General features: G+C 45.6%; 1 protein-coding gene across 7 annotated transcripts in view; it reads right to left on the bottom strand.

Annotated features, from left to right (window-relative positions):
* Positions 1 to 377: 377 nt before the first annotated feature.
* DRP2 (dystrophin related protein 2) overlaps positions 378 to 25,041 on the bottom strand; it is a 44,570-nt gene continuing 19,906 nt past the window's right edge. For 6 of the 7 annotated variants that reach the window (XM_078364282.1, XM_035287933.3, XM_078364283.1 and 3 more), the window contains 19 exons: positions 24,919 to 25,039; positions 22,491 to 22,759; positions 21,959 to 22,105; positions 21,467 to 21,545; positions 19,420 to 19,480; positions 19,053 to 19,114; positions 17,352 to 17,426; positions 16,231 to 16,432; positions 15,923 to 16,008; positions 13,929 to 14,086; positions 13,428 to 13,594; positions 11,536 to 11,647; positions 9,914 to 10,050; positions 9,551 to 9,616; positions 9,227 to 9,292; positions 8,223 to 8,366; positions 5,956 to 6,193; positions 4,672 to 4,792; positions 378 to 4,336 (listed from right to left, as the gene is read on the bottom strand). In XM_078364282.1, coding sequence (XP_078220408.1) covers positions 4,212 to 4,336; positions 4,672 to 4,792; positions 5,956 to 6,193; positions 8,223 to 8,366; positions 9,227 to 9,292; positions 9,551 to 9,616; positions 9,914 to 10,050; positions 11,536 to 11,647; positions 13,428 to 13,594; positions 13,929 to 14,086; positions 15,923 to 16,008; positions 16,231 to 16,432; positions 17,352 to 17,426; positions 19,053 to 19,114; positions 19,420 to 19,480; positions 21,467 to 21,545; positions 21,959 to 22,105; positions 22,491 to 22,759; positions 24,919 to 25,039 — 2,436 coding nt within the window. In that variant the 3' untranslated portion in view covers positions 378 to 4,211. The remainder of the gene's footprint in view (positions 4,337 to 4,671; positions 4,793 to 5,955; positions 6,194 to 8,222; positions 8,367 to 9,226; positions 9,293 to 9,550; positions 9,617 to 9,913; positions 10,051 to 11,535; positions 11,648 to 13,427; positions 13,595 to 13,928; positions 14,087 to 15,922; positions 16,009 to 16,230; positions 16,433 to 17,351; positions 17,427 to 19,052; positions 19,115 to 19,419; positions 19,481 to 21,466; positions 21,546 to 21,958; positions 22,106 to 22,490; positions 22,760 to 24,918; positions 25,040 to 25,041) is intronic. The other variant, XM_054250755.2, reaches the window with a different exon arrangement.

Genomic DNA, 25,041 nt, shown 5'->3' with positions numbered 1-25,041 from the left:
ACCTTTAAACTGAATATATATAACTTTATGAAAACTCAATGCATTGTCCTGACTTTTCTTAAAATGCTTTGGGGTGGTGAAAAATCCTCAGATTGAGGAGGATGAAATTTAGAAACCATTTCTATATACAGCTCACCTCATAAGGTGCTAACTAGCTAATCTGGGAAGGGTTGGAGGGGCATTGAGAGGTGACTGATCCAGGTAACGGTGGCAGATGGGCCCAATGGGGAGTCTTTTTGTGTCCCATAGGTGTTGAACTCATCTGGTGGCCTTATGTTTTATAGTACTTTTGTGGCTTCTTGGTCTTACTCTCTCTTCCCACCCCTAAATAAGGGAAAGATATGAAATATCAGAGTCAGAGAGCATAACCAGAGGAACCAAATTAAACAAGTACAAATTTATTCTTTTCAAAGCAGAATCCAAAGGAAAGGGGGAAAGCACCACAGTGAGTGGCAATGATAGTTAACCAATTTGTTCCCAACCATGTTCCCTTTGTCCCCTAGACGTCCATGCCACCCTTGTCACCTCCCCCAAATCTTTTCCCCAGTTTTCATCCATGTGACCAGTTCTTACAGCCAGCAAGCAGTATAGCAGACTTCAGTAAGGCCTCAATACTGCCCTAGAGGACAGCAAGGACATTCAGCAGGCCCCCTCCCAAATGCAACTGCTGTGGGAGGAGATGGACTCTGGGAGCTGAGCCCTGGCCTTGAGTCTTTCCCTCTCCCACAGCCATTGGTGTTAAAAGAATAAGAAGTAGCTAAAGTGTTTCTTGTTCCCACGGGAGTCACCCAGCTGAATAACTAAGTCTCCACAGCCCTAGGACAAGGCCCCCAGTTTTTCTCCCAGAACTGTTCAAATTAAGGCAACTACTTTCTTGCTTATCTGTAATCTATGTGAAGGGAAATTGGATGGGATTCTTGGCCTTGAAATGGTGCCAGAGGCCATGACTCTGCCATTGAGAATTCGAGATCAAATGCTGGCTATGGAGCCCAAATCTCAAGCACACACCTCAGGAAGCACAGGTATTCCTTAAAATGAATCTGGAGGCAAAACATCTCCTAGGATTGGCCTCTTCCTGGCCTTAGGGTTTCTCATTTCTGTGTCCTGCCAACCCATTTCCTGGAGCACCAGAAACTCAAACAAATTTCTCTTTAGGGAAATATTTCTCAACTTTGGGCTTTGAAGAAAATGGGCACTTGAGAATCTTGATTCTAACCTTTCTAATCAGGAGGGAAGGGCACATGTCCTCCCTAGAGAAACAGCACAGCCTGATGTCCTCCAGCTAGTCAGCCTTCCACAACAAGGCCCAATCAATGTGAATCCACTCTGCTGTCACTGGAACCAGAGGTATCTTCTTAATGGCTTTTTGGCCTCTATCACATTCTGTCAAGAAGAAATCACCTCTCTGTCCCAACTATTCTCTTATACTATTTGACAACAACCCCAGCAAATGCTCACATTCCTTATCACTGATGCTAATCCCACAGTCAGAAGGATTTCTTTAGGCTACCAACCTAGCAACTCCCTTCACCATCCTTCTAGTGTAGGGCTATAAACTACACAGTGCCATGCACAATACCCTTAGGAGACGAATACACAACAGATGTCTAACAACATACAACACATTTTGCTAAATCCAACCCCAAGTTGGACTCATAGTACCCAAGGATCCATTTATCTTACAGTGGGAAAACTCCCCACACATGCTGCATTGACTGTCCCTGGACCCTTGAACAGGACCACAAAGTGTCAGTGACCCCTTAGTGAGAATTCAACTCTTGACCTGCTTTGGTCCATCTACAACGCAAATCCTACATAACAAGATCTACAACTTTTCTACCAGGCCTGGCCCACTGCAGTTGCCACAGGCCCTCAGCAGCCCAAGAGCTCTCAGGTGGAGTGGGGATAACAGAAAGGATTTTCCAGGACTTTCCTGGTAAAAGATTGTTCCATAATATGTGCCCTCCTAAAGCTTAGGTAGGCATATGCCTACAAGTCCTTGAGCCCTCTGTCCCACATTCCTGCCCACAATCTTGGCTCCTACAAATATGCTCCCACTCTGACTGATGCCCAGGTTCTGTGATTGATGCCCACCTACCTCCTGCTCACCATCTATCCATATACCCAGTTCTCCCACCCAGAGACCTCATGAACAGTAAGGCAGATGTTATGATGTGAAGTCTGACACCCTGGACCTGTGGCTTAGTAGGAGAGGAGGCAACCCTAAGCTTCTGGACCCAAGCCACTGCCCTGCCTCCCCTGCGGCAGATCTAGCTAGGTTCCTAGCAGTTCTACCCACTGGCCCACTGCTGGATTATAACACAACACCCCAACCGTCACTCCCTCCTGATTGTGGTAGCAACTGTTGCTTTCTTTAGCCCTGAGCCAGACTGTAAGAATTGGAAGGGGCCAGAGAATGTTCTCTGTGTCTTGGCTGGCAAAAGCCCAAAAAGGCCTATTTGTCCTTTTCTGCATGGGGTGGGCAGAGCTTGGATTTGCTCTATTTTGGCACTTGAACCGTTTAGGGGATCCCAGGAAAATTCACTCAAGGCCCAGGTCTCAAGGGAACAAGATTTGGAATAAGTGAAGAAAACAGTGACTCTTCCTGTTAGATTCTCTGTGGCCATGGGTTTTTGTTGCTTTGGTCTTGAGGGCAGCCCACCCCAAACATCAATGGAGAGAGATATCCTGGGGGAGCAGCCAGGACACATCTGTCTTTCCAACCAGAGGCTGGGGCCAACAAAGAGCAAGGCAGAACATTAATTCGTCAAGAGGTATTAGAATTTAATGTGTGAGTGAGGTCAGGAGAGCACTGATGTACAGTAGATATGTAGAATAGATATGTATGTATATAAACTTAGGCAAATGAAGTCAACTACAGGGCTCTAGGTTATAAAGCTCCTCTTGGTAGAAAGCTGCCTACGTAGGCTCTGAATCTCTTCAACATTCCCAAGCCCACGCCCCCACCCCTACTATCTATTCTGAACAGTTTCTGGATAAAGAGATCATGGTAAATGCTACCTAAGAAGAGTTAGTTCAGTTTGAGGATTGAATTCACCTTCCAGAATTAGAAAGAACAATTTTATGCACAGGAAGGCCTTGCTGTTGTCTGGGTGGAAAGTGGCCAGCTTCCTGATTTGTGGTCTGTGGCTCCTATGGAGGGACCACTACTCAGGGTGACCAGTTGCAAATGCCTTATGGTTAGTTGGGGGCAATCAGCCACCTCATCTGATTCAGCCTGAGAGCTTGAAGGGTCAAAGCCTGGAAGGGTGTTGGGCAGCAGTCATACGACTCCAGACTAGAGGTGAGCTTCCTCTTTCTCACCCAAGGAGAGCAAGTTTCCCTTGCTGAGCAAGCTGCCACTGCACCCCTAGGTCTGTGAGGACAGGCTCAGAGGAGCAAAGGGTGGCTTCAGCCAGGTTTCCAGAGGAACTCAGTGGGTCTCTCAAAATGCTGAGGCCTTTAAGAAATAGGAAGATGTGGGGCAAAAAAAAAAAACACCCTAAACCCATAAGTATATCTTTAATGCTTCCAAATATAATGTGGAAGAACCAGAATGAACTGTTCTCCCCTTAAAGAAGGTCTGTCAGGGACTGAGGCTAAAGAAAATGATGATATTTGAAGAGAAACCAATACCTAGGTAACATTAGGATGGCTAGAGATCTGTCCTGGAGCTGAAGTAATAGAACACATGCTGCCCAGACTTTTTCAGGGGTGCTTGGGGTGGGGAAGGTGTCTTGGGGATACCCTTTTGCCTCCATGAATTGCTCAAGAGAGTAGGGATAACTCCTGTGGATTCATAATGCTGGAATCTTGGGTAATTAGGCTTCTCTCTCTCCATAATTCCATGAAGAAGGGAGAGGGGCCAATGGGTACCACTTAACTCTGCAAGGCAGCTTCTTTGCTCCCCATCTTAATGACCAAGTGATATTTGCCTGGGCTGCAACAGAAAGGTACTTAAATGACTGACCTGAAACTTGAAGATTAAAGGGAACATTTCTAGAGTCAGAGGAATCATGCCTCCCCTTCCCCCATCACTCTCTGAAACCACCTCACATACCACCAGATCCCTGCTGCTGCCCAGAGACCAAATAATACTAGTTGAGGAATGTGGGGCCAGTGGAAACTGGAAAGGTTGGGTGAAGGCTGACGAAAGGCTTTGACCGGAACCAGGAGAGGAAAATGAACTATAGGATGAAGATCTGGCTCCATCAAGAGGCCAGCAGGGTGTTGGCAGTCACATCAGAACTTCGCACACTGGGGAAGGCATGACGGAGCTTCTCCATGATGTCCTCCAAGCACAGGCTGACATCCTGGCTCTTTGACCCCACATCATCTGGGTTAAAAAAGAGAGATTTGAGAATAGAACAAAAAGACTTCTTTATGAGGCCAAGGGGCTGGATAGAATTCTGCCAGCTTAAGGGCAGACCTGTCCACAGCATTTGCATCTTCCCAGCACAATACCTAGTACATAGGTTGTGCTCAGTGTACATTTATTTGTAGAATAAGCAAATTAATTAATCAATCAGTAAACTAGTCATCCCTGGCCCTAAGCACAAAGCCAAGAGGAGAAACCAGTCCCTCTGGTTTCCTGTGCAAAGCCTTGGGCAGGAAATCGAAGGCAGGACAAAGCCATGGAAAAAGGGGCTGGGAGGGGCCAGGGGAACTCACCTGCAGCCTCGGTGTCTGGAGTAGTCTGTCCCTTCTCTCGGGGGTGACTGCCTTCTGACTGCTGTGGAGAGGAAGCTAGGGACGAGCCTGCAGAGCCACTGCCATCTGATTCGGTGGGTGGCTAGCAAGAGTTAAGGCATGACTTAAGTGGCTTTGCCTTCCTGACCTTACTTTGACAGACTCCTGAGTTTAGAAGGGATCTGAGAGACTTCATTCCAGCCCTTTGCCCTTAGACTTTAAGAAGCTTTTGGTATTACCTAAAACAGTGGGTTCCACTTTTGGGAAACTTCTTAGAATATTCAATTACCCATTGCCTTCTTCCTTTAACAACGTGTCAAACGCTCCCAGTTCTTATAAGAAAGGCATTGTACCTAAAGGTCTCTTGCTGTCATTTCAGCTATAATTAAGCTATTTAGAATCCAATTCTCTCTGGAAATGTACAGTTTCACACCTGATCCTTGGTTCATGACATAGCATATGTTAGAAACCTCCAGGAATCCATAGAGGCCCTCCCTTGGAGGATCTGCAGAAGAGGCAGCAGAGTGGTATTTTTCATTACATATAATGACAATAATAGGTAATATTTATGAAGTGTGTACTAGATTCCCGGCATCATGTTAAATTCTATAAATGAATTATTTCCTTTTATGTTCACCACAATTCTATGAAGTTGGTACCATCCCCGTTGTACAGATGAGGAAACTGGGGCTTGGAGAGGTTCAGTAACTGTCCAACACCCCATAGTCAATTGGCAGAGCCAAATGCAAACCCAGAGCTGCCTGACTCCAGAGCTATACCACAGCCTACACACTGCCTCTCAGAGATGAAAGGTACAAAAAGCAAGAAACATCCTTTGGTAGCACAAATATTTCTCTTGCTAAACTTGTCCAAACCTGCTTCTTTCTAGCAAATACCATACTAGTAAAATCAATGTTTTAGATGATTTTTGAAGTCTGTTCTTTCAGTATGGGTTTCCAATGGGTTGTGAAGAAATAAGCCCTCAGAAGTCCTCTCTCTTCCCCAGGCCCCACAGTGGCCGGAGAGTGACACACAGGGTGGCATGGAAGGTAGGTGGAAGAGAGTCAGCTGGAGATGTGACCATACCAGTTTCTTCTTTCTCCCGCCCCCCACCAGCCTCAGGCCCAGTTCTCTTCAGGAAGCTACTTGAGAGCCACTGCCAAGGAGCTCTCTCTTGTGTCTTCTTCGCCACACCTCTCAGCTCCCCAGCCATCCTTCCCCCGGGCTCAGAGGCTGCCCTGGCTCTTTTACTGTCTCCAGCCTCACCTGCAGGAGCAGCTCCCTCAGGCGCTGCAGCTGGGACTCTAGCTGCTTGTTGTGGTCTTCGAGGATCTGCATCCGCGTCTCCAGGTGGCTCTTGTGTTGCCGAAGGATCCGGGCCTCAGCCAGAAGTTCCTCATTGCGGTGGTCTGGTGCTGCCTCAGCAGAGCCCTCAGCCAGAGTGGGTGCCTCAGTAGCCTCCTCATGCTGCCATTTCAGGCGCCTCAGCTCTCCCTGGAGAATCCTGCCATGGAGAGAGACACCAAGGCCTATAGCTCTAACAGGGCTCTGACTGTCCAGGTTTCAGATGTCCCCTCAGGCCTAGGTGTGAGCAATCCCTGTGCTCTCCCACCCCATTTCACTCCCACCCCCGCCCCCAACCCTGCCCCAGCTGTGCTCTTGCTTCAATGGCCACATCACTTCCTCTCCACCGCATAAGTTATTTACTCTGCCATTCTGAGACCTCAGAGCAGAGGAAGTTGACATTTTGCCTAATAAATGTCTCAGGGCTTTGATGTGCTGCTTTAGGGATTAAGTCCGACCTTAAAATCAGCCAGAAACACAGTCTGCAAATAAATGTGGCATTAGAGCCACTGACTCACCTACTCCATTTTTAAGATGTTGAGATTCCAAGGGAAAAGGTAACATAAACGAGAGACCCACCTGTCTTACCTCCTCTCTCTACAACCCTCCTCTTTGGCCCACTTTGAACACCCATGGTGGGTCATCAAACAAACAAGTTCCAAACAGGTGGTCTGCTGTTGGGGACATCACTTTTGACTTTGTTTTTTCTTTATTTGCAACAGAACAGTCACTCTCTGTCCAGTGTTTCCTAGGACCTGCAGGCTGCTGCTCAAAGGCAGTGTTTCTCGAATGATTCATGATAGAAATCCAGGGTTTTTTTTTCACTCTACTGTGGACCAATATGTGGCCCCAATGCACATGACTAGTACATAGCTCACACCACGTGCAACTCATCACACAAGTTCAACAACATTCAAACTGGTCTCTACCCTATTCAATGAGATGAGCCCACTAATTCTGTACTTGAATATCATAGCAATTCAAATTGCTGTAAAAGTCTCTAAAAGTTTATTCTCTGTTTGCTGTATTTATCTTGCCTTGGACTGGTGACGAACTAGTCACAAACTGGCTCTGGTCTGCACTTCACACTCTGAGTAGCACTGTTCTAAAGACTTGCTACTCCAGGTGTGGTCTGTGGAACAGCAGCATGGGCATCTGCTGGGAGCTGGTTAGAAATGCAGAAACTCAGGCCTCACCCAGACCTGTGACTTAAAATTTGTATTTTACTGAGCTTCCCAAGTGATTATCTTATAAACTAATGTTTGTGAAGCACTGCTCTAAGGTGTACTATGAATTCAACTTCATGCCCCACAAGTAGCTTGGACCCTCCTTAGGTTCCTGCTGCCACCTCTACTTTGTGGAAAGTCATGTCTTCCCTGTAATCTTCTTCACCTTCCCTCTTCCAGACCTCAAATGCTCTATGTAGTGTCAGCATCCTCTGGAATACTTTTACTAGGTGACGGATATTTCTTACCACTTCTAACACTGAAAAGTCTCTGAGGGCGGGAAGATGTCATACTCTTGCCTGTTTTCTCTATGCATTCTCTCTGCTTGCATCTCTTGTGTTCTTGGAAAAATTCAGGTTAAATTTTGGATTCAGACCAGGCGCGGTGGCTCACGCCTGTAATCCCAGCACTTTGGGAGGCCAAGGCAGGTGGATCACTTGTGGTCAGGAGTTCGAGACCAGCCTGGCCAACATGGTGAAACCCCATCTCTACTAAAAATACCAAAAAAAATTAGGCAGGCATGGCGGTGCATGCCTGTAGTCCCAGCTACTCGGGAGGCTGAGGCATGACAATTGTTTGATCCCAGGAGCCAGAGTGTTATATAGTGAGCCAAGATCATGCCGCTGCACTCCAGCCTAGGGAACAGATTGAGACTCTGTCTCAAAAGAAAATAATTAAAAGGATTCAAATAATTACAATAGCTAGTGTTTATTGAATCCTTACTATAATATAAGCCAGGCATTGAGCCAAACACATTATATGCCTGATCTCATTTGGACTTCACAAGTGACTCTAGGAGGCAGGTTTGATGATCATCATCCCCATTTTACAGATGAGGAAATAGATGATTACAGGATTTAAGTAACTTGTTCAAGGTCAGACAGCTAGGATGAAGTTCCAAGACTTAAATTCAATCTGTCTGCCTCAAGAACCCACACAGATTTCTGCTATCATCATACCCACCGGTTCTCATCTTCCAAGTGGGCCAGGATCTTTTCCAGCTCCCCCTTGCTTTCTGTGGCCACACTGCATGATGCCTGCTGTCCAAAGGCTGGCTCCCGGTCTGTGATGGGGCTGGAGTGCCGCAGCAGGTACTGGTCCTCATCTCTGCATGGGTGTGGGGAAAGCAGAGTAGGCAGCCAGTTGCTGAACAGAGAAACAGCTCAGGGCATAAGTTCTCAGCTCTAGGCTCAGGCCCCAGGAAATGCATGCTGGAAGATTCACTTCTAAGTCACATCAAGAGGGAAAGGACATATATTGAGGCTTGAGTGGTATGAAAGTATTCAAAGGAGGCAGAGGCTGTGGTTGGGGGTACTGAGAGAGTGTTTTCAGGATGTGGGTTTCTGGGTTCTACTTACAGGCCCCCAGGAAACAATGAGCAAATCATTTCCCTTTCTGTGCTATTCCCCTACTCTGCTCTCCTTTGTTTCCTCTTCCTCTAGAGGGATCTGAGTCCCAGTCCAGGCAGATTGATCCATGTAGCCAGCAGCTCCTAGGACCTCTGAGCAGGCTGGGGACCTTCCTAGAGATACAAGGCCCCTTCTCTGGGCCGTCACACCAGGGAGTTCCCTTGGCTATACTTCAGCTAAGTCCCTGACGTCTCCCAGGGTTATTGTAGCACTAGATAGGGCTTTTGCATCTTGAGCACAAGATAATGGCCCCTTTCTGCAACTTCAGATTCTTCGTTCCTCCAAGTTGTGTATAGAAGGATAGGATCTTGAAACAGGAAGGGACTTGGAAAGATGGCAGGGAGCTAGTACATCACTCATTTCCTAGGTCGATTGATAGAGGGAAGACTGCCTTTCTCACTGAATGCCGTGGCCAGAAAGCAGCCTTCCTTCCTTAGGGAGCTAAGGATCCTAACCACCACACACCCCCATTCCCTGGAGGATATACCCTTTCCAAACAGTGGCACACAGATCTCAAGGAGAGCTATTTCTGGCAAATAAGCAGCTGTGGAAACTCACATGCTGTCATCTGGGGACAGGCTGTCATTAAAGAAGGAGCAATTTTGACTTTCCATCTCAGCAAGCCTAGAAAGAAACAGCAGAGGCAAGGAGAGAAAAAGGATGTGGGGCCTGCTTCCATCTCAAGGACGCTAATCTCATAATAGGATCATTGGCTTTGAGAGCTACCCCGACTACCCCTAAGTATGGGGCCTTGTTGGCTGCTGATACCCAACTATGCACATCCCCTGGCCCTGACTCCATTCTCCTTGCCCCAACTGAAGATCCTTTCCCCTCGGACTTCCTACAACAGCCCTCACCCACCTCCCGCAAACCTGGTGGTACCTGCTGGCAAAATGCTCAATTCGGGAGTGTGTGTCAGCATGTGGCAACATTGGGGAAGAAGCCGGCCTAGAAGAAAGCAGCAAAGACTCAGAGGACCAAAGACTGGGTAGCCCGTTTCCTCCTCCCTCTCCTGCTCCCTGCATTATTGACATGGGCACGAGCTGACGGGAACAAAATACAAAGAATAGATTCCAGTTTACTTCTCAGGCCAGAGTCCAGGTCAGGCCCAAGCTGAACTGCCTTACCACTAGTGGAATTTATCCTGGAACCTTCTCCTAGCCCACCTGGGACTCAGCCCCTTCACAGCATATGTTCAGGCTCAGCGAGGCTGCCCACAGCCCCTGCTCAGCCACTGGTACTCACGTCTCGCTGTAGTCAGCCTCCAACACTGATTGTACAGGCAGATAACCTCGCTGAGGGTGTTTGCTGAAATAATGCTTGGAGCGAAATTTGTTCTTTAACGTTGTGGCAAAGTCCCTCATGTTCTCACTGGATGTGGTCTGAGGAGGAGACAGGGCAGAAAAACTTATCCTAATGCTTCCAGATATACTGGGCAGGTGTGGCTGCTCTTCTAGAGAAGACAGCATGCTAAGTAACCTACTCTTGCTCATCCCACCACACCCTGCTCCTAGAAGAAGGTCTGGGAGGATATATGCCAAACCCTGAACACTGGTTGCCTCTGGGAAGTTGAACTGGAGGTGTGGGGGCCAGGGTGAGGAGAGAGGAGGACTTTCATTTTACACTTAAAAAAATTGTTTTAATTGCCTCACTTCCTCTAAAAGCAAAAAATAAAATAAAATTGTAGAGACAAGGGTCTCACTGTGTTACCAAGGCCAGTCTTGAACTCCTGGGCTCAAGAAATCCCCCTACCTCAGCCTCTCAAAGTGTTGGGATTACAGATGTGAGCCACGGCACCCAGCCTTTGTCTTATACTTTAAACACTTTCATATAATTTGAATATTTTATAATGAGCATATGTTTGTTAATTTTTAAAATAGCTATTATATAAATTCTAAGGCTGTAGAAGATGAACAGGTGGCAGAGGATTATCAGTCTACCAGATCCAGCCAGTTTTCTGTGTATGGCTTTTCTAATGTTTTCTTTAAGATGATAATAAATGAAAAGTAAAGGGCATGGTCCTTGTTCCCACTGGGCCTCAGGTTTCTGTGCCAACAGGGTTTGAAGAGATGAAAGCTTGGACAGATGGATTGTGGGGAAACAGGTTGAAAATGGGAGAGAGAATAGGGGAGAGAGAGCAGTGGTGGGAGCCGGGGATATGAGGAGGGCTTTGAGACAATCTGCGGGGACAAAAAAGGATAAAGATGAGTAGGGAGCAGAGTCAATGCTGGAAGCTAAGCCTGGAGCTGTGGGTCTTAAGCACAGCACAGGAGCAACTCTGTGGCTGGAGTGCAGGGATGCTGACCGACCTGGCTAAGGCAGCTATGGAGGACAGAGTTACCAGGGAAAACTAACTGCAGTTTGGGGATCCAGGTAAAGGACATACCTTTCTTTTTTCCCACCAAGGGACTGAGTAATTAATTTGAGCATAAGCTTTGGTATTGACTAGCAGGGGTAGAAATAATGACAAAGCATCAGGGAAAGACTGAGTGACCCAGTACAGAGGCAATATAGGAAACTAGCCAGGAAAAACTCAAGTGACCGATGGAAGGCAAATCAGCTGGAACTGCCTTGCTCTCTCTGTTTTTATTTTTATTTTTTTATGAGACTTTTCTCTGCAGTAAAACAGTGAGTGTCCTTTAAGTGGCTGAGAGTGTCCTGGGCCAGCTGTGCCCAGGCCCAGTGAGGGAGAACCTCTGCTGGAAGAACAGAGGTCTGAATCCCCCAAACTGGTGAATCACCAGAGCTCCTTGGAGAATGCTCCTCACGGGAGAGCAGAAAACATTGAGCCAATGCTGGGCAAAGTGGATCAACACCCAGTGCCTGAGAGCTGCCTACCCCTCCCACCCAGCCTGGAGGCTTCATACCGGTGTGTAATACTCCATGATGGGGTAGTGCAGCTTATTGCCTTTGCTGGCTCTGCCTGTCAAGAAGCAGGTCTGGCAGATGTCGACGTTGAATTGTTTCAGACTCCGGTACCTTGGGAGAGAAGAGATGTAGTAGGAAAGAGAATCCAATGTACCACAGTGACCTCCCTGCTGTCCCCCTAACATCAAAATACACACACACTAGAAGGGGATGAGGCATGGAGCCTAACATGCCCAACCTCGTATACATAGCAGTGGCTGAGTTCTCAACAGATGAACAACTTTATTCTAGAGGCCATAAATCTCTATGAAATCACAAGGCCAGATTCCCAGGAAGTGTGGGAAACAGCATTGTCTCACCACCTTTGTTTAACGGAGACAGGAGGGAAGTGGGGTCAAATATCTCATTATATCAAATGGCCTTCTAAACAAGGATGGCCCAAACAGGTCCGGGATCCCAGGGACCATCACCTACCATGGAGAAATTACACTTCCAATATGAAGGAAATTAACCAGTCTTGGCTAAGTTGGCTAAAGGTTATTTTCCAAAGGTTGTTCATAATAATATACCTATTACTGCAGAATAAATAATAGCCCTTCAGATCTACTTCCAAAGCCTGGATGAACTGCCCAGACCTTGTAGTGCAGGACAGTGAAATGCCTAGACTTAGAGGAGTCATATGATATAATATCTAGTCTAGATCTACCACTAACTAGCTGTGCGCCTCATTTGCTCATCTTATGAAAAGCAAGGTGATTATAGGGAGAGTTGTGTGTTAGTGCTTTGCAAAGGTAAAAAGTTGAGTGTTTTATGATGAAAGTCAAATCCAGGATAGTGGCTGGGTGCAGTGGCTCACGCCTGTAATCCCAGCACTTTGGGAGGCTGAGGCGGGTGGATCACCTGAGGTTGGGAGTTTGAGACTAGCCTGACCAACATGGAGAAACCCTGTCTCTACTAACAATACAAAATTATCTGGGCATGGTGTCGCATGCCTGTAATCCCAGCTACTTGGGAGGCTGAGGCAGAAGAATTGCTTCAACCTGGGAGGTGGAGGTTGTGGTGAGCCAAGATCATACCATTGCACTTCATCCTGGGCAACAAGAGCGAAACTTTGTCTCAAACAAACAAACAAACAAAAATCCAGGATAGTGGTTACCTTTGTGGGGGAAGGAGGGGACTATAATCAAGGAGACCTCAAATATATTGCAATAATGTTTTATTCCTTAAGTTGGTCATGGGTATAAACTGTGGTGTGCTGAGGCCAGCTCATACCAGCTCACAACAGCTGGCTGTTAAAATTTCAGGGTTTTTCTAATACAATTAAATAAATTATATTACAAAAAAGATAATAAATACTCAAAACTCATTACTTCCTAATTACTTTGCTATTCTTTATGATCTTGAGGTTACTTACATCTACTGTATCTACATGGTGGACATATTATATAAATGGTGTACAACTGAGCATCTCCTTCTGACTCTGCTCAGAGACCTCCTGTAAATAGCCTGATATCATTCATAGTGGGAGTACATACATCACAGAAACTAGCAAATGCTACAGATCAGGTTTCCTTTTTTTCTTTTTAGGGAGTAGGTTGTGAAACATTTGCTGGCACACTATTAGTACATAGGTGTTCTTACAGTATCTTCTATACATTTTTGTAGGTCTGTAGTACTTTATAATACAGCTAAAACAAAAATATTTCCTCACTTCCCATTTAAAAATAATTACACATTCTGCAATAGAAAGGATTACAACAGTATATAATAATATACAATAGACTAGCTGTAATGATATGATAATTAGGTAATACTTTATTTTATAATATCTGAGTTATATGTCACATGACATATTTATTATTATCATCCCAGCAGGTATTGTTTTCCCTACCTGAACCCCTTGATGGGGCACTGCCTACAGATAGAGCACTTGGTCTGATGCTTCACTTGCTCAGCAATGGTGACCCGATGCAGAACAGCCAGCCACACCATAGACTGGGGCTCCAAGTTAACCCACTCCAGGAACTGGGATGCTTCAATGACTGGCTTCCCAGTGCTCTACGGAAACAAGAAAACCAATGGGAATGACTGAGGCCCAAAGTGTCTTATCCCTAGAATGGCAGTCCTCAGAGGAGCAGCAGAACCAGCAGGGGCTGGGTTGACCTGTTCTCCAGAGAGATTCACCTTCTGCCCTGTGCTAGCTGAGCTGGCACCCTTTCCAACAGGACTGTGATTCTAGAGCCCAGAGAACTCTGCTCCATTGTCCCATCCCAACAAAATTCCTTTCATCTGCATACTTCAGATCAAAAGCCTAACTTGTAGTCCTCCTTCCCTTCTTCCCACCCTACCTGCAATCTCCCATCCCTCCTCCACTCCCCAGTTCCATACTCACAAAACGGAAGCAACTACGGACACTGGGCTCCACGTTGCTGCCCCCAAAGGCTGCCACTTCACCCAGCTGACGGGGCACCTGAATGGCCTCATGAAGCAAGACACCGAGATGGCGCTGGTCACACTGGCTGCCTGAGTTGGCCACTTGGCTGAAGAGGTCTGCTGGCCCCACCGTCAAGAATAGCCAAGCCCGACACAGGAATGGCCGGAGAATGGTGTGAGGAGAAAGGGTAGAAAAGAAAAACAGGGAAAGAGCACAGCCTGAGCTAATGACTTTTGAAACTGGACTACGTAGAGTTCTATCCCTGACCTTCTAGAAGCCCGAGTTCTAAAAAGAGCATTCTCTGAGTTCAGAGAGAAAAACCAGGCAGACAAAAAGAGAAAATATCAGGGGGAGGGGGAGAAAGAGTGAGTGAGAGAGAGAAAAAGAAACAAAGAGAGATATATCAAGTGCACTGTGTGTTAAAAGCAGTACTAGACACAGATATGATAGTGTCTGGAAAACAAATTCTTCTAGAAGCAGGATGAGGGTATGGGCTCAGGGGCACCCGAACATGAGTCACAGTCAGGTTGTCATAACCTCTCTTGTTTATGTGGTCTGACACTGCAGTAATCTCTCAATTGTCCACACAAATGGAAGGAAACACTGGGCATGTATAATCCAAAAAGGGAAGCTAATTCAAAACATCTGATCATCTAAAAATTATCTCTAAGTGGTACTTAGAGATATACTTGTGCAATATACTATGATACTTATCTTTGTACATGGGTTTTTTAAGCCCTTCTAGGACCGTTCCCTTCCACATCCCAATCCAGCCTTAGCAAACCTCCTCAAGAGGTTATTCTCTGTCTGCTTCATACCTTGCCTAAGGCCTAGAAAATACAGAGAAATAGAAGGCAGAGAGCCTAGGTTCGAGTTCTTGGTCCATTACTGACTAGTTGTAGAATCATGGGTAAGTCATGAAGCTCTCTATGCTGCAGTTTCCTCACTTTTTAAAATTAGAGATAGAGTCTCACTGTGTTGTCTAGGCTGGTCTTGAACTTGTGGGCTCAAGCGATCCTCCCACCTCAGCTTCCCAAAGTGCTGGGATTACAGGCACGAGTCCCCATGCCCAGCCAGTTTCCTTACTTTTAAACTGATGATAAATAATTACTATTCATCCCATCACAAAGACATGTTGAGAGAAATACATATCATAGCCATGAACATGTTTGGAAAAGTTCTCTTCCCTGTAGAGTTTTTGCAGACTGCTGTCATCTGTCTCTCTTCTGTGATCTGATACAGGATATATTCTTGGCCATTTGGATTATTCTCCTCAGTGCTTTCTAAAAAATGCTTTCTGTATACTTCCATCTCCTCCTCTGGACTGTAAACCTTTGGAAGCAGGGACCATGTCTAATGTAACTTAGCACTCACCCCATTTAGCAGAGTGGTCAACACACATTAAGACTCAAAAACGAATCATGCTGCTTCTAAAAAGTTCAAAATGCTGAACATAAGATGGAGGATAGAGGGGAAAGCAAAGGTACTATAAGCCAGAGAGGCGAAGAACTACAGACAAATGTAGTGTCCACTTCCCAGATAATGGGGATTACTGTGTCCTGCCCATGTATAGAAGTCACTAGTGACATGGCTTGAGCTTCAGACTAGAAGAGGGCTAAACCTGGTAGGCCACAGGGAAATGAAACCAGAACATCAGGGCCCTGGGTACCTCAAGATGCCAATATAGATCCTGACTAAGTACTTCCATGAGATCAGAAGGAACGAAGCCCACTGGAGTAACACTGGGAATAGTAATAGGCCTTAGGCCCTTCTTGTCCTTTGACTGTCATGTGTTCTTTGCAATAGCATGAACCTAGAAGCATCATAAGGTAGCCCAAGTAGCCCTCTGCTGAGTCATAAGATGTACCATCTGCTTATCTTACACACTTCCTCCTCCCTGCAACACTTCTCCCTCCACCCAACACCACGCCACACTTTGGAGTTATACTCACACTGAAGTTTTTCCTTCACTTCTGTACCACACAAGCATGCAATGCCAGTCTTAAAAGACAGTGCCCGCATCTTTCCGCTGCGACCACTAGGTTTAAAAGAAGAGAGTAAGAACATGAATGTATATAAAGGGTTAACATCTTGGGAATCATTTCCCTCACAAAGTTGATCCCAGCAGGGCCCTGTTTCAACTATGCCCCAAGTTGAGCTGGGTCCAAGTCTACTATGGGAGCAACACCTTTCCACCAGGCCCACTTGAGATACCCCATTGAATTTTATCCTAGAGGCTTCCAGAGATGAAAGCCCTTACCTATCAAAAACATTGAGGAGCCAATTGAGGCTCATGTCCACACAGAGTGGCACATTGACCAGGATGCCTCTTTCCTCCTCCAGCCGCTCATATAAAGCAGTCAGGCAGTGAATGACCTCTACCACATCCATCACGTGCTCACTGGCCTGCAGATCATGCTCACTGAAGATTTCCAGGGCTGTGGTTAAAGTTACTAGGTCCACTGGGAAGGAAAGAAGGGAAAAAAATATAGCCAAAAGTACAGCCCCAGGGATTAAATAGAGAGATAAAGCCACCAGCATCACCAAATTTGATTCAATCTCCAGATCAACCATTTGCAAATATGATACAAGCTTGTCCTTTACTAAGACCCTCATCCAAGAGGGAGAAGGCAGCAAAATGTCCCTCAAATTAACCCAACATGTTTTTATACCCAATGTTCTCTGACATCAGTTTCAAAAAGATGGTGGGACATGAGTAAACTCATCTCCTATGTTGTACTAACTCCCAAGTGTTCAAATCTCATTTTAAGTTTCTCTGCCTTTACATGAGTTTCAACTGCAAATAGGTTTGTCTATGAATTTTGTTCTGAGAACCTAGACACCAGCAATGAAGGCTCAGGTATGGCTGGGGAAATGTGACATACATCAAGAGGACATCTTAATTACCCCCAAATGCTGGCTCAGCCTAGCTAGACATGCTTAAGCCAGGAAGTTTGAATGAACAGTGTCTCTGAGAAAGGCCAGAAGGCATATTATATCTGCAGCCACACTGTTCCCTAATCACTGATACTTGCTTCAACAGTTTTGCTGCTACATCTAATAACCCTAAGATGGCAAATCATGGGTTGGGGTATTTCCTGTCACAAAGTAATTGCTTGGTGATGCATACTGAACATGGGAAAAGGGTCAAGGAGGAGGTTAACTGTGGGGTTAATTTGGAAACACGTCTGGGATTTAGCGAGAGTAGAAGGGAATTGGGAAGAGCAGAAGTTGACAGCTAGCATATTGCAAGCTTTGGACAGTTTTCACCAAGCCAATCAACAACCCTGACCAAGGTGGGATGAAAATGAGAAACAGCAGACAAATGAGGAACAAGAGAGGGGTGGTGAACGCCATACGTAAGTGCAACAGGAGACGTACGGCGCAGGGCTTTCTGGACTCTGCGGAGCTTCATGGCAGTGCGATAAGCTGAGAACTTAATGTTGTTTAGATCGGCTGCAAAGAATGGAGAGAGACCCACTTAGATCAGAAAAATTCAAGTTAAAGCCACAATAAGATACCATTCTACACCCACCAGACTAGCAAAGAATAGAAGTCTGACAATAGCAAGTGTCAACAAGAATGTGGATGAATGAGAACTGCCAGTGAAAGTGTGAACTGACACAATCATCTTGGAATACAACTTGGTATTACCTAGTAAAATGGAACAGTCATATATCCTACCACCCAGCCAGCTATATATCCCAGAGCAGTGACTTGCAAATGCTTTTTGATCAAGACTTACAGTATCAAATTCATTTTATAGCATACATGCATATATGTAAAAATAACTAAATCAAACATTTCAGGAAGCAATTCCTTACTAGATTGGATAGAGTGAAAACAACAAAATTGTCATCAACTATGACTCTTGCTAAGGATCTGTTGCCTGTTAATATTTCCTGGTTTATTTCAATTTTTTAAAATGTTTGTCACAATACACTAAAATGATGTTATGACCTGCAGATTGAAAAACATGCCCCAGAGAAATCCTTGCACACATGCACTGGAAAACACATATTAGAACCTCCTCAGCAGTATCACGCTTATTAGCATCAAACAAGAAATGACCCACGTGTCTGTCAACAGCAGAATGGATAAAGAAACTGTGCTATATACAATGGAATATTCTACAGTGGAGAAAAAGAATGAACTGTAGTCACGTGCATCAGCATGGATAAAATGTGCAACATAAAATTGAGTTTCTCTTAGACAAAGATAAGGCATGCAAGAGTCACCCTCATCACAGCCTGGACAGTCTTTCAAAGCATCTGTAAGAATAACTCATTAATGCATTGATAAGATGGTCCAGGGGAGAATGTAGAGTCTCCAGTTGAGAAAGGTGCAGAGGGTAAAGGAAGGAAGGCTGTTGGAGAAACGATGAGGCACTCATTCCCTCTCCCACCTGCTTATTGACTGTGATTCTCTTCTATTCTTTTCTAAACTACTTTATTGAGGTATAGTTGATATACAAAAAAGCTGTACAGATTCAATGTCTACAAGTTGATGAGTCTGGAGTCAAGTATACATCTATGAATTCATCACCAAATCTATGCCATTAGTACATCCATCACTTCCAAAAAGTTCCGACTACCCTCTTTATTGTTTTTTTCTATAAGAACACTTAACATAAGATTTACCTTCTTAGCAAGTTTTTAAGCATGCAATCCAGTATTGTTCAGTGTAGGTACTAGGCTGCACAGGAGATCTCTAGGACTTATCCATCTTGCATAATTGAAACTTCTTTGTACTCTTAACCAATATTTCCCCATTTTCCCCTCCCCTCAGCCACTGGCAGCCACCATTTAACTCTTTGCTTCTATGAGTTTGACTATTTTAGATTCCTTGTATACATGAGATCATGTAGTATTTGCCTTTTGTGTCTGGCTTATTTCACTTAGCACAATGTCCTCCAGATTCATCCACATTGTTTCAAATGGCAGTATCTCCTTTCTAAAGGCTGAATAATATTCCATTACATGGATATGCCACATTTTCTTTATCCATTCATCTGTAGATGGACACTTTTGGACAAAGGCAGCTGTGTATATGCCCGCCCTACACAGAAGCCCACATTCTTACCTAGGGTTTGGTATAACTCTGTCATCTTGGGATGGTCCCAGCATGTGGTCTGAGCCTGGTGGCTACAAACAAAGGCATCAATAGCACCAGCATCTATACCACCCACCCACCCTCACACACAGGTGTGCACACCACTCAGTGACAGGTTGGATGCAAAAAGCTGCAGGATTCAAGGGTGAACCCAAGAGGCCAAAGCCCAAGGTTTCACCTTTACCCAGGTAGAATCTTGAGATCTTGAGATGAGTAGGAGAAAAACCGAACTGGATGAAGGAAGCCCAACAGAGTGACAAGGACAGGTAGCAAAAAGAAAGGAGAGGGAGGGGGTGGGCAGGTAACTGACCCGCTTCTGATTCAGATGGTCACTCACTTGATGTAGTAGGGAACTTTATTGGGTGAAATTGCTCTTTCCCAGGGAACCTGGACAGAGGCTGGTAAACGAGAAGAGAAAGAGAAAAAAAGCTGGCCACTAATGCTCTTCAGGCACCTAGCCACTCCCTCGCTCTATCCTCCCAAAATGGTGGTCAAGCCCAAAAAGGGATGTCTGAATTTCATTGTCAGCTCTTAACAGCCTCTGAGGGTGGGGAAAACACTTCTAACTAACACGCTTTTCTCCCCGATGTTAGGGCAAGGCAAGAAGAAGAGGTTGTCACCAATATCCCAATATACCAGAGATGTGGCAAGGACATGAACAGGAATACTTGGCCTTGGCCACCCTGACAATCTTCTCCCTGAACAGACTACCATTTCTACCCATCAGCTGCAGGCAGCTGGATTACTCCTATGGATATGAAGCAGACTCCTTTTCCTCTTAGGGCTGAAAGCCCTTCCCCTAGAAGGTGAGGCTTCTCGCTCCTGTAGGACTGTTGGGAATGGTATTGCCCATTTCTCTCTCTCTCATGAGGATCTCTGGAAACTCATGCCTCTCTCTGCCTGTGTCTTTATCTTTTGGATCTTCCAGCAATGGCTCAGGTTACATGGTCAACCTACTCACTTCAGTTTTGCTGGGTACAAGAATCCTCTGCCTGCAGGTATAGCTATATGCCAATGATTATAATAGCAACAACTTTAACCACAGTTAACATTTACTGAGCTCCTACTATGTGCCAAATACTATGCTCCTTGCTTTGTGTGCATATCTCATTTTCCTCTCTGTATATTCTCACCATCTCCACTGCTACCAGCCCCCCAGTCTGGGCCACTACAATCCCTCACCTGGATATTGCAATGTACCTCCAAACAGGCCTCCCTGTTCCCACTCTTGCTTTCTGTTGAAACATAAGGCAGATTATGCCATCCCTTTGCTCAAACCCTGCCAGTGGTTCTCCATTGTATTGAAAATAAAAAGTTCCTCCCATCATCTACAAGACCTTACATGCTCTGGCCTACCCTACTCCTCTGCTCTCTGCTCTCCTTGCTGTTACTCGGGCATATCCTTTCCTTAAGGGTGTGGCATACGCTGTTGCCTTTGCCTGGTATGTTCTTCCCTCTACTATCATCCACACAGTTCATCCCTTCACCTCCTTTACACCTCTGCTCAATTGCCACCTTCTCAGTGAGACCTCTGCTAACCACCCCGTTCAAAATTGCAACACCTCCCCGCTTAAGTCCAGTACTCCCTATCCACACCTTCCCTGCTTTATTTTTTCCCATAGCCCTTGTCACCAAGTAACCTTAGATATATTTTACTTATTTGTTTGTGGTCTGGTTTCCCCAGCTAGAATATAAGCTGTCTAAAGATTTCTGTGTGTTTTGTTAACTGATGCAGCCTCAGTGGCTAGAACAGTATCTAAGCCATAGAAGGCCCTCAATAAATATTATTGAAAAAATAAAGTCATTAATTCCCATAACCTGATAAGCTAGGTAAAATTTTTTCCTTCTTTTTAAAGTTAGGAAAATTGAGGCTCAGAAAGAGTAAGCTATTTTTTTGAGCTTGCACATCTCAAAAACATAGGTTGAGATGTTGTGCCTCAGACCCAGATCTCTAGACTTTTTTTTTTTTTGAGATGGAGTTTCACTCTTGTTGCCCAGGCTGTAACCTCTACCTCCCAGGTTGAAGCGATTCTCCTGCCTCAGCCTCCTGAGTAGCTGGGATTACAGGTGCTCACCACCACACCCAGCTAATTTTTGTATTTTTAATAGATGGAGTTTTGCCATCTTGGCCAGGCTGGTCTCGAACTCCTGACCTCAGGTGATCTGCCTGCCTCAGCCTCCCAAAGTGCTGGGATTACAGGTGTGAGGCACCACGTTTGGCCAACAGACTGTTCTTTTAACCGCTATACCACACTGTTTTATCCTTACTGCTTCTCAGATGTCAAGGTATACTGGGCTCCCACCAGGACCCCAGGGGATAACAATAGACTCTCCAGGAAGATGGCTGAGGTTCTGCTAAGTGGAGTCCAGTTTGGTTCACGTACAGGAGAGAAAGTGCTGTGACCCAGGCCCAAAGTCCCGATGGGCATCCTGGAGCTGCTTAAGCCTCTCACTAACTGACGCCTATGGAAAGAACAGGGTGAGGTCAGTAGATTCATTCCAGCTATTTAGAGTGGGATCCCCAGGTGCCTCCAGGAATCTTTATGAGCTCCCTCAGAGGCTGGCTTTTCTCTGGTTCCAGCCTCTCCCACCGTCACCCAACTCCTAGCCATCCCCCAGAACTCCCAAGGGTCACAGCAGAGCCATAGTCAGTCTTCCCCTGTCCCTGTCTACCCTGAGTGCCCAAATCCAGCAAGAATCCTCTTCATTTCAATCATTCCCTGCAGCTAAGAGGCTGAAAAGCCCATTCCCTAGCCCCACATTCTCCATTCCTCTTTTCCCATGCAGATCCCGTTTCAATACCCCTGAAGAAGTTTCCCCGAGGCCTAGTTATATGGAGGCACCTCCCCATGGTTCACTCCAGGCTGCTCTTCTACCTGTAGTTGTTTCCATCGGACGTTGATCTGTTCCAGGGCCTGGGAATTCTCCATTGACAAGTGCACATCAGAAATGGCCAGTTGGTGGGCCAGATCATTCACCAACTTTACTCCATCTTTCATGGGGGAGAATTCTTCTTTGAATAGCTGGAGAACCAGGACCCAAGTCCCACAGCAGACAGAGTGGGAAAGAAGAACCATTAGTCATTCACCTCTACTCTTCCTCTTCACCTACAGGTTTGGTTTCAACAACACAGCCTAGTGCTTGCCCATTAGGGCAATTAGACTAAGGTGTGAGTGGCCGCTATCCTTATCCTCTTCTTCTCCTCCTCTCAGAAAACATCAGGAAAAGAGAAGAAAGAAAAACAGAAGAGATTCCAGCCAAACCAACCCCAAATCTAGCAGTAAACTGACAGCAGCTCAGTTGTAGTCCAGGCCAACAATGGAGTCTCAGCAGCAGAAACATTGTCGGGGTCTGGGGAGAGTGTCAGGTCTTAGGATGGACTGTAGCCAGTGGAGGGGGGCTGCATACCTTAAGAGCCTGGATGTGCTCTGGGAGTGAATCAATGAAGAGATCCCCAATGGGCTCCCAAGTGGCTCGGACTCCCTCAGCTTGGGTCAGAGTAGTGCTTAGTTCCTCCATTGCCGCTTGGATCTCCAACAGCTGCTCCAGAGTGCGCTCAATGTGACGGTGCTGGTCCACACAGCGGGCTGTCAGCTTCTCCCATAGTTCACTGGCCACCGTCGCCTGCTTCCACACAAAGCGGCTGAGATTCTGGATCCGCTGTTTAGGGGAGGTATCTGCAGGAAGAGGCAGGAAGCCAGGTTGCGCCAGCCAGACAGGGTCAGCCCAGAGAAAGAGACAGAGACAGCCCTTTATAAAATGTGTGTGTGTGTGTGTACACATGTGGGCATGTTTGTGCATATGTTCATATACACACAAATACATATTTTTCCATGGTTAAGCTCTTTAAAACATTCACATTTTTTAAAAAGCTGTTTATTTTTAAATCATAAGCATATATAAGTAATAACACAGAGATTTCATGTGCCCTTTACCCAGTTTCCCCAAATGATAAATCTTGCAAAACTACAGTACAATATCACAATCAGAATATCGACATTGACATAATCTGCCAATTTTGTCACAGGTTCCCCAGTTTTACTTGTATTCATTTGTGCGCACATGTGTGTACGCGTGTGTTTAGTTCTATGTGATTTTATCACATGCGTTGGTTTACATATCCACCACCACAGCCAAGAGACCATATCGTTTTTTTCCACTTACTATATCATAAAGGATTTCCTCAGATTTTATGAGGCGAACCAGCTAGAACCCTGCTCATATGACCATGGAATGTGATTTTGCATTAGTTTCTGTTGCCCACTTCCATCCAAAGGGAGGCATTTTATGAAGGCCCAGCCCAGGAGAAGTTGGTATAAAGTCCCAGCTTTGCCACCTAGACTCTTAATCTGTAGATTTCTTCTTCTCTCAGATCTCTCCTCAGAAGATTCAGGGCCCCAGAGCCCTAGGCTAACTAGAATTGTGCTGCTCTCTCTAGAGCTTGTCCTATCTGAGTCCCATTGGGCATCAAGTTAAGTACTAGCCATCCCGTTGAGGGGCCAGAAGTAAACTGAGAGGGCATATGGCATTGACAAAGGTCTCAATTCATGAAGGGGCCTCTCAGGCTATTCACAATTTATCTCAGAGGGTTGAGGATTCTTTTTGGAGAAAAGGGCTTGCAGGACCACCACTCAGATGTAGTCACTATGAATCCCACCCTGCTGCCCTATTTGAATCTAGACCAGAGTGGCCCTCTCTGCCAAGGGAAGGGGCTAGAAGTCATCGGAGTCAGTATCAAACAGTCACAGTTGGCTAGGCGCAGTGGCTCATGTCTGTAATTCTAATACTTTGGGAGGCCAAGGAAGGCAGATCGCTTAAGCCCAAGAGTTCAAGACCAGCCTGACCAACATGGCGAGACCTGGTCTCTACAAAAAAATACAAAAATTAGCTGGGTGTTCATATAGTCCTAGCTACTCAGGAGGCTGAGGCAGGAGATCCCTTGGGCCTGGGAGGTCAAGGCTCCAGTAAGCCATGATCACACCACTGCACTCTAGCCTGGGTTACAGAGTGAGAGGCTGTCTCAATAACAAAGACAAAAACAACAACAAAAAACCCCAAAGAGTCATAGTCAATTTTCCTTTCAAAGGTAATCATCACCTAACTTTTTAGATTTTATAAAGGTTTATTATTCGCTTGTTTGCATGTCCCTCGATGTTGGAATAAAGCAGTATTTTTAAAAATTACTATTATTTTATTTTATTTATTTTCAGAGTCAGGGTCTTGTTCTGTTGCCCAGGCTGGAATGCAGTGAAGCAATCATAGCTCATTGCAGCCTTAAACTTCTAGGCTCAAATGATCGTCCCACCTCAACCTCTCAAGTAGCTGGGACTACAGGCACACACCACAAAACCTAGCTAATTTTTAAAAAATTTTTGTAGAGATGGGGGTCTCACTATGTTGCCCAGGCTGGTCTCAAAATCCTGGGCTCAAGTGATCCCAAGCCTCCCAAAGAGCTGGGATTACAGACGTAAGCCACTACACCCAGCTACCACTATGTTTTTAAAGGACATATTGGTACTTTTATTCACAGAGTCAATTCAATTCATTTGAGTGGTATTTTTTTTTCTTTTCCAAATCTCATTAAAAGGCCACACATGCTGCTCCAAAGAGCCACATACAGCTTTGGGCCACACAATTGTTGATCCCTGCCCCAGGCTATATTCTCTTGGCTTTTTCCTGCAGTAGGAATCTTGCTTCTCCCTATGTTTGAATGGACTCCTGGGGGAAACTATCTTCCTAGATAACAGATCAGAGAATGAGTTTGAGGAAGGCAGGAGGGTGTCTGTTCACCAGTACATAGCTCAAGAAGAAGTGGGAAAAACAGAAGACCACCTACCTTTGCTCTCAGAATGGGGCTCCTCTAATTCCTCAAATGGGTGTTGGGACAGGAAGGCCTGAGCTGACTCCAAAACAGAATAGATGTAGGGGCCCCGAGACTTGACTTCTTCCATAAAGGCCT

The sequence above is a fragment of the Callithrix jacchus genome, chromosome X, assembly GCF_049354715.1.
Source record: "Callithrix jacchus isolate 240 chromosome X, calJac240_pri, whole genome shotgun sequence".
Taxonomy (NCBI): Eukaryota; Metazoa; Chordata; class Mammalia; order Primates; family Cebidae; genus Callithrix; species Callithrix jacchus.
Note: the sequence above shows the minus strand (reverse complement) of the source record. Positions and strands in the feature narration are given on the sequence as shown.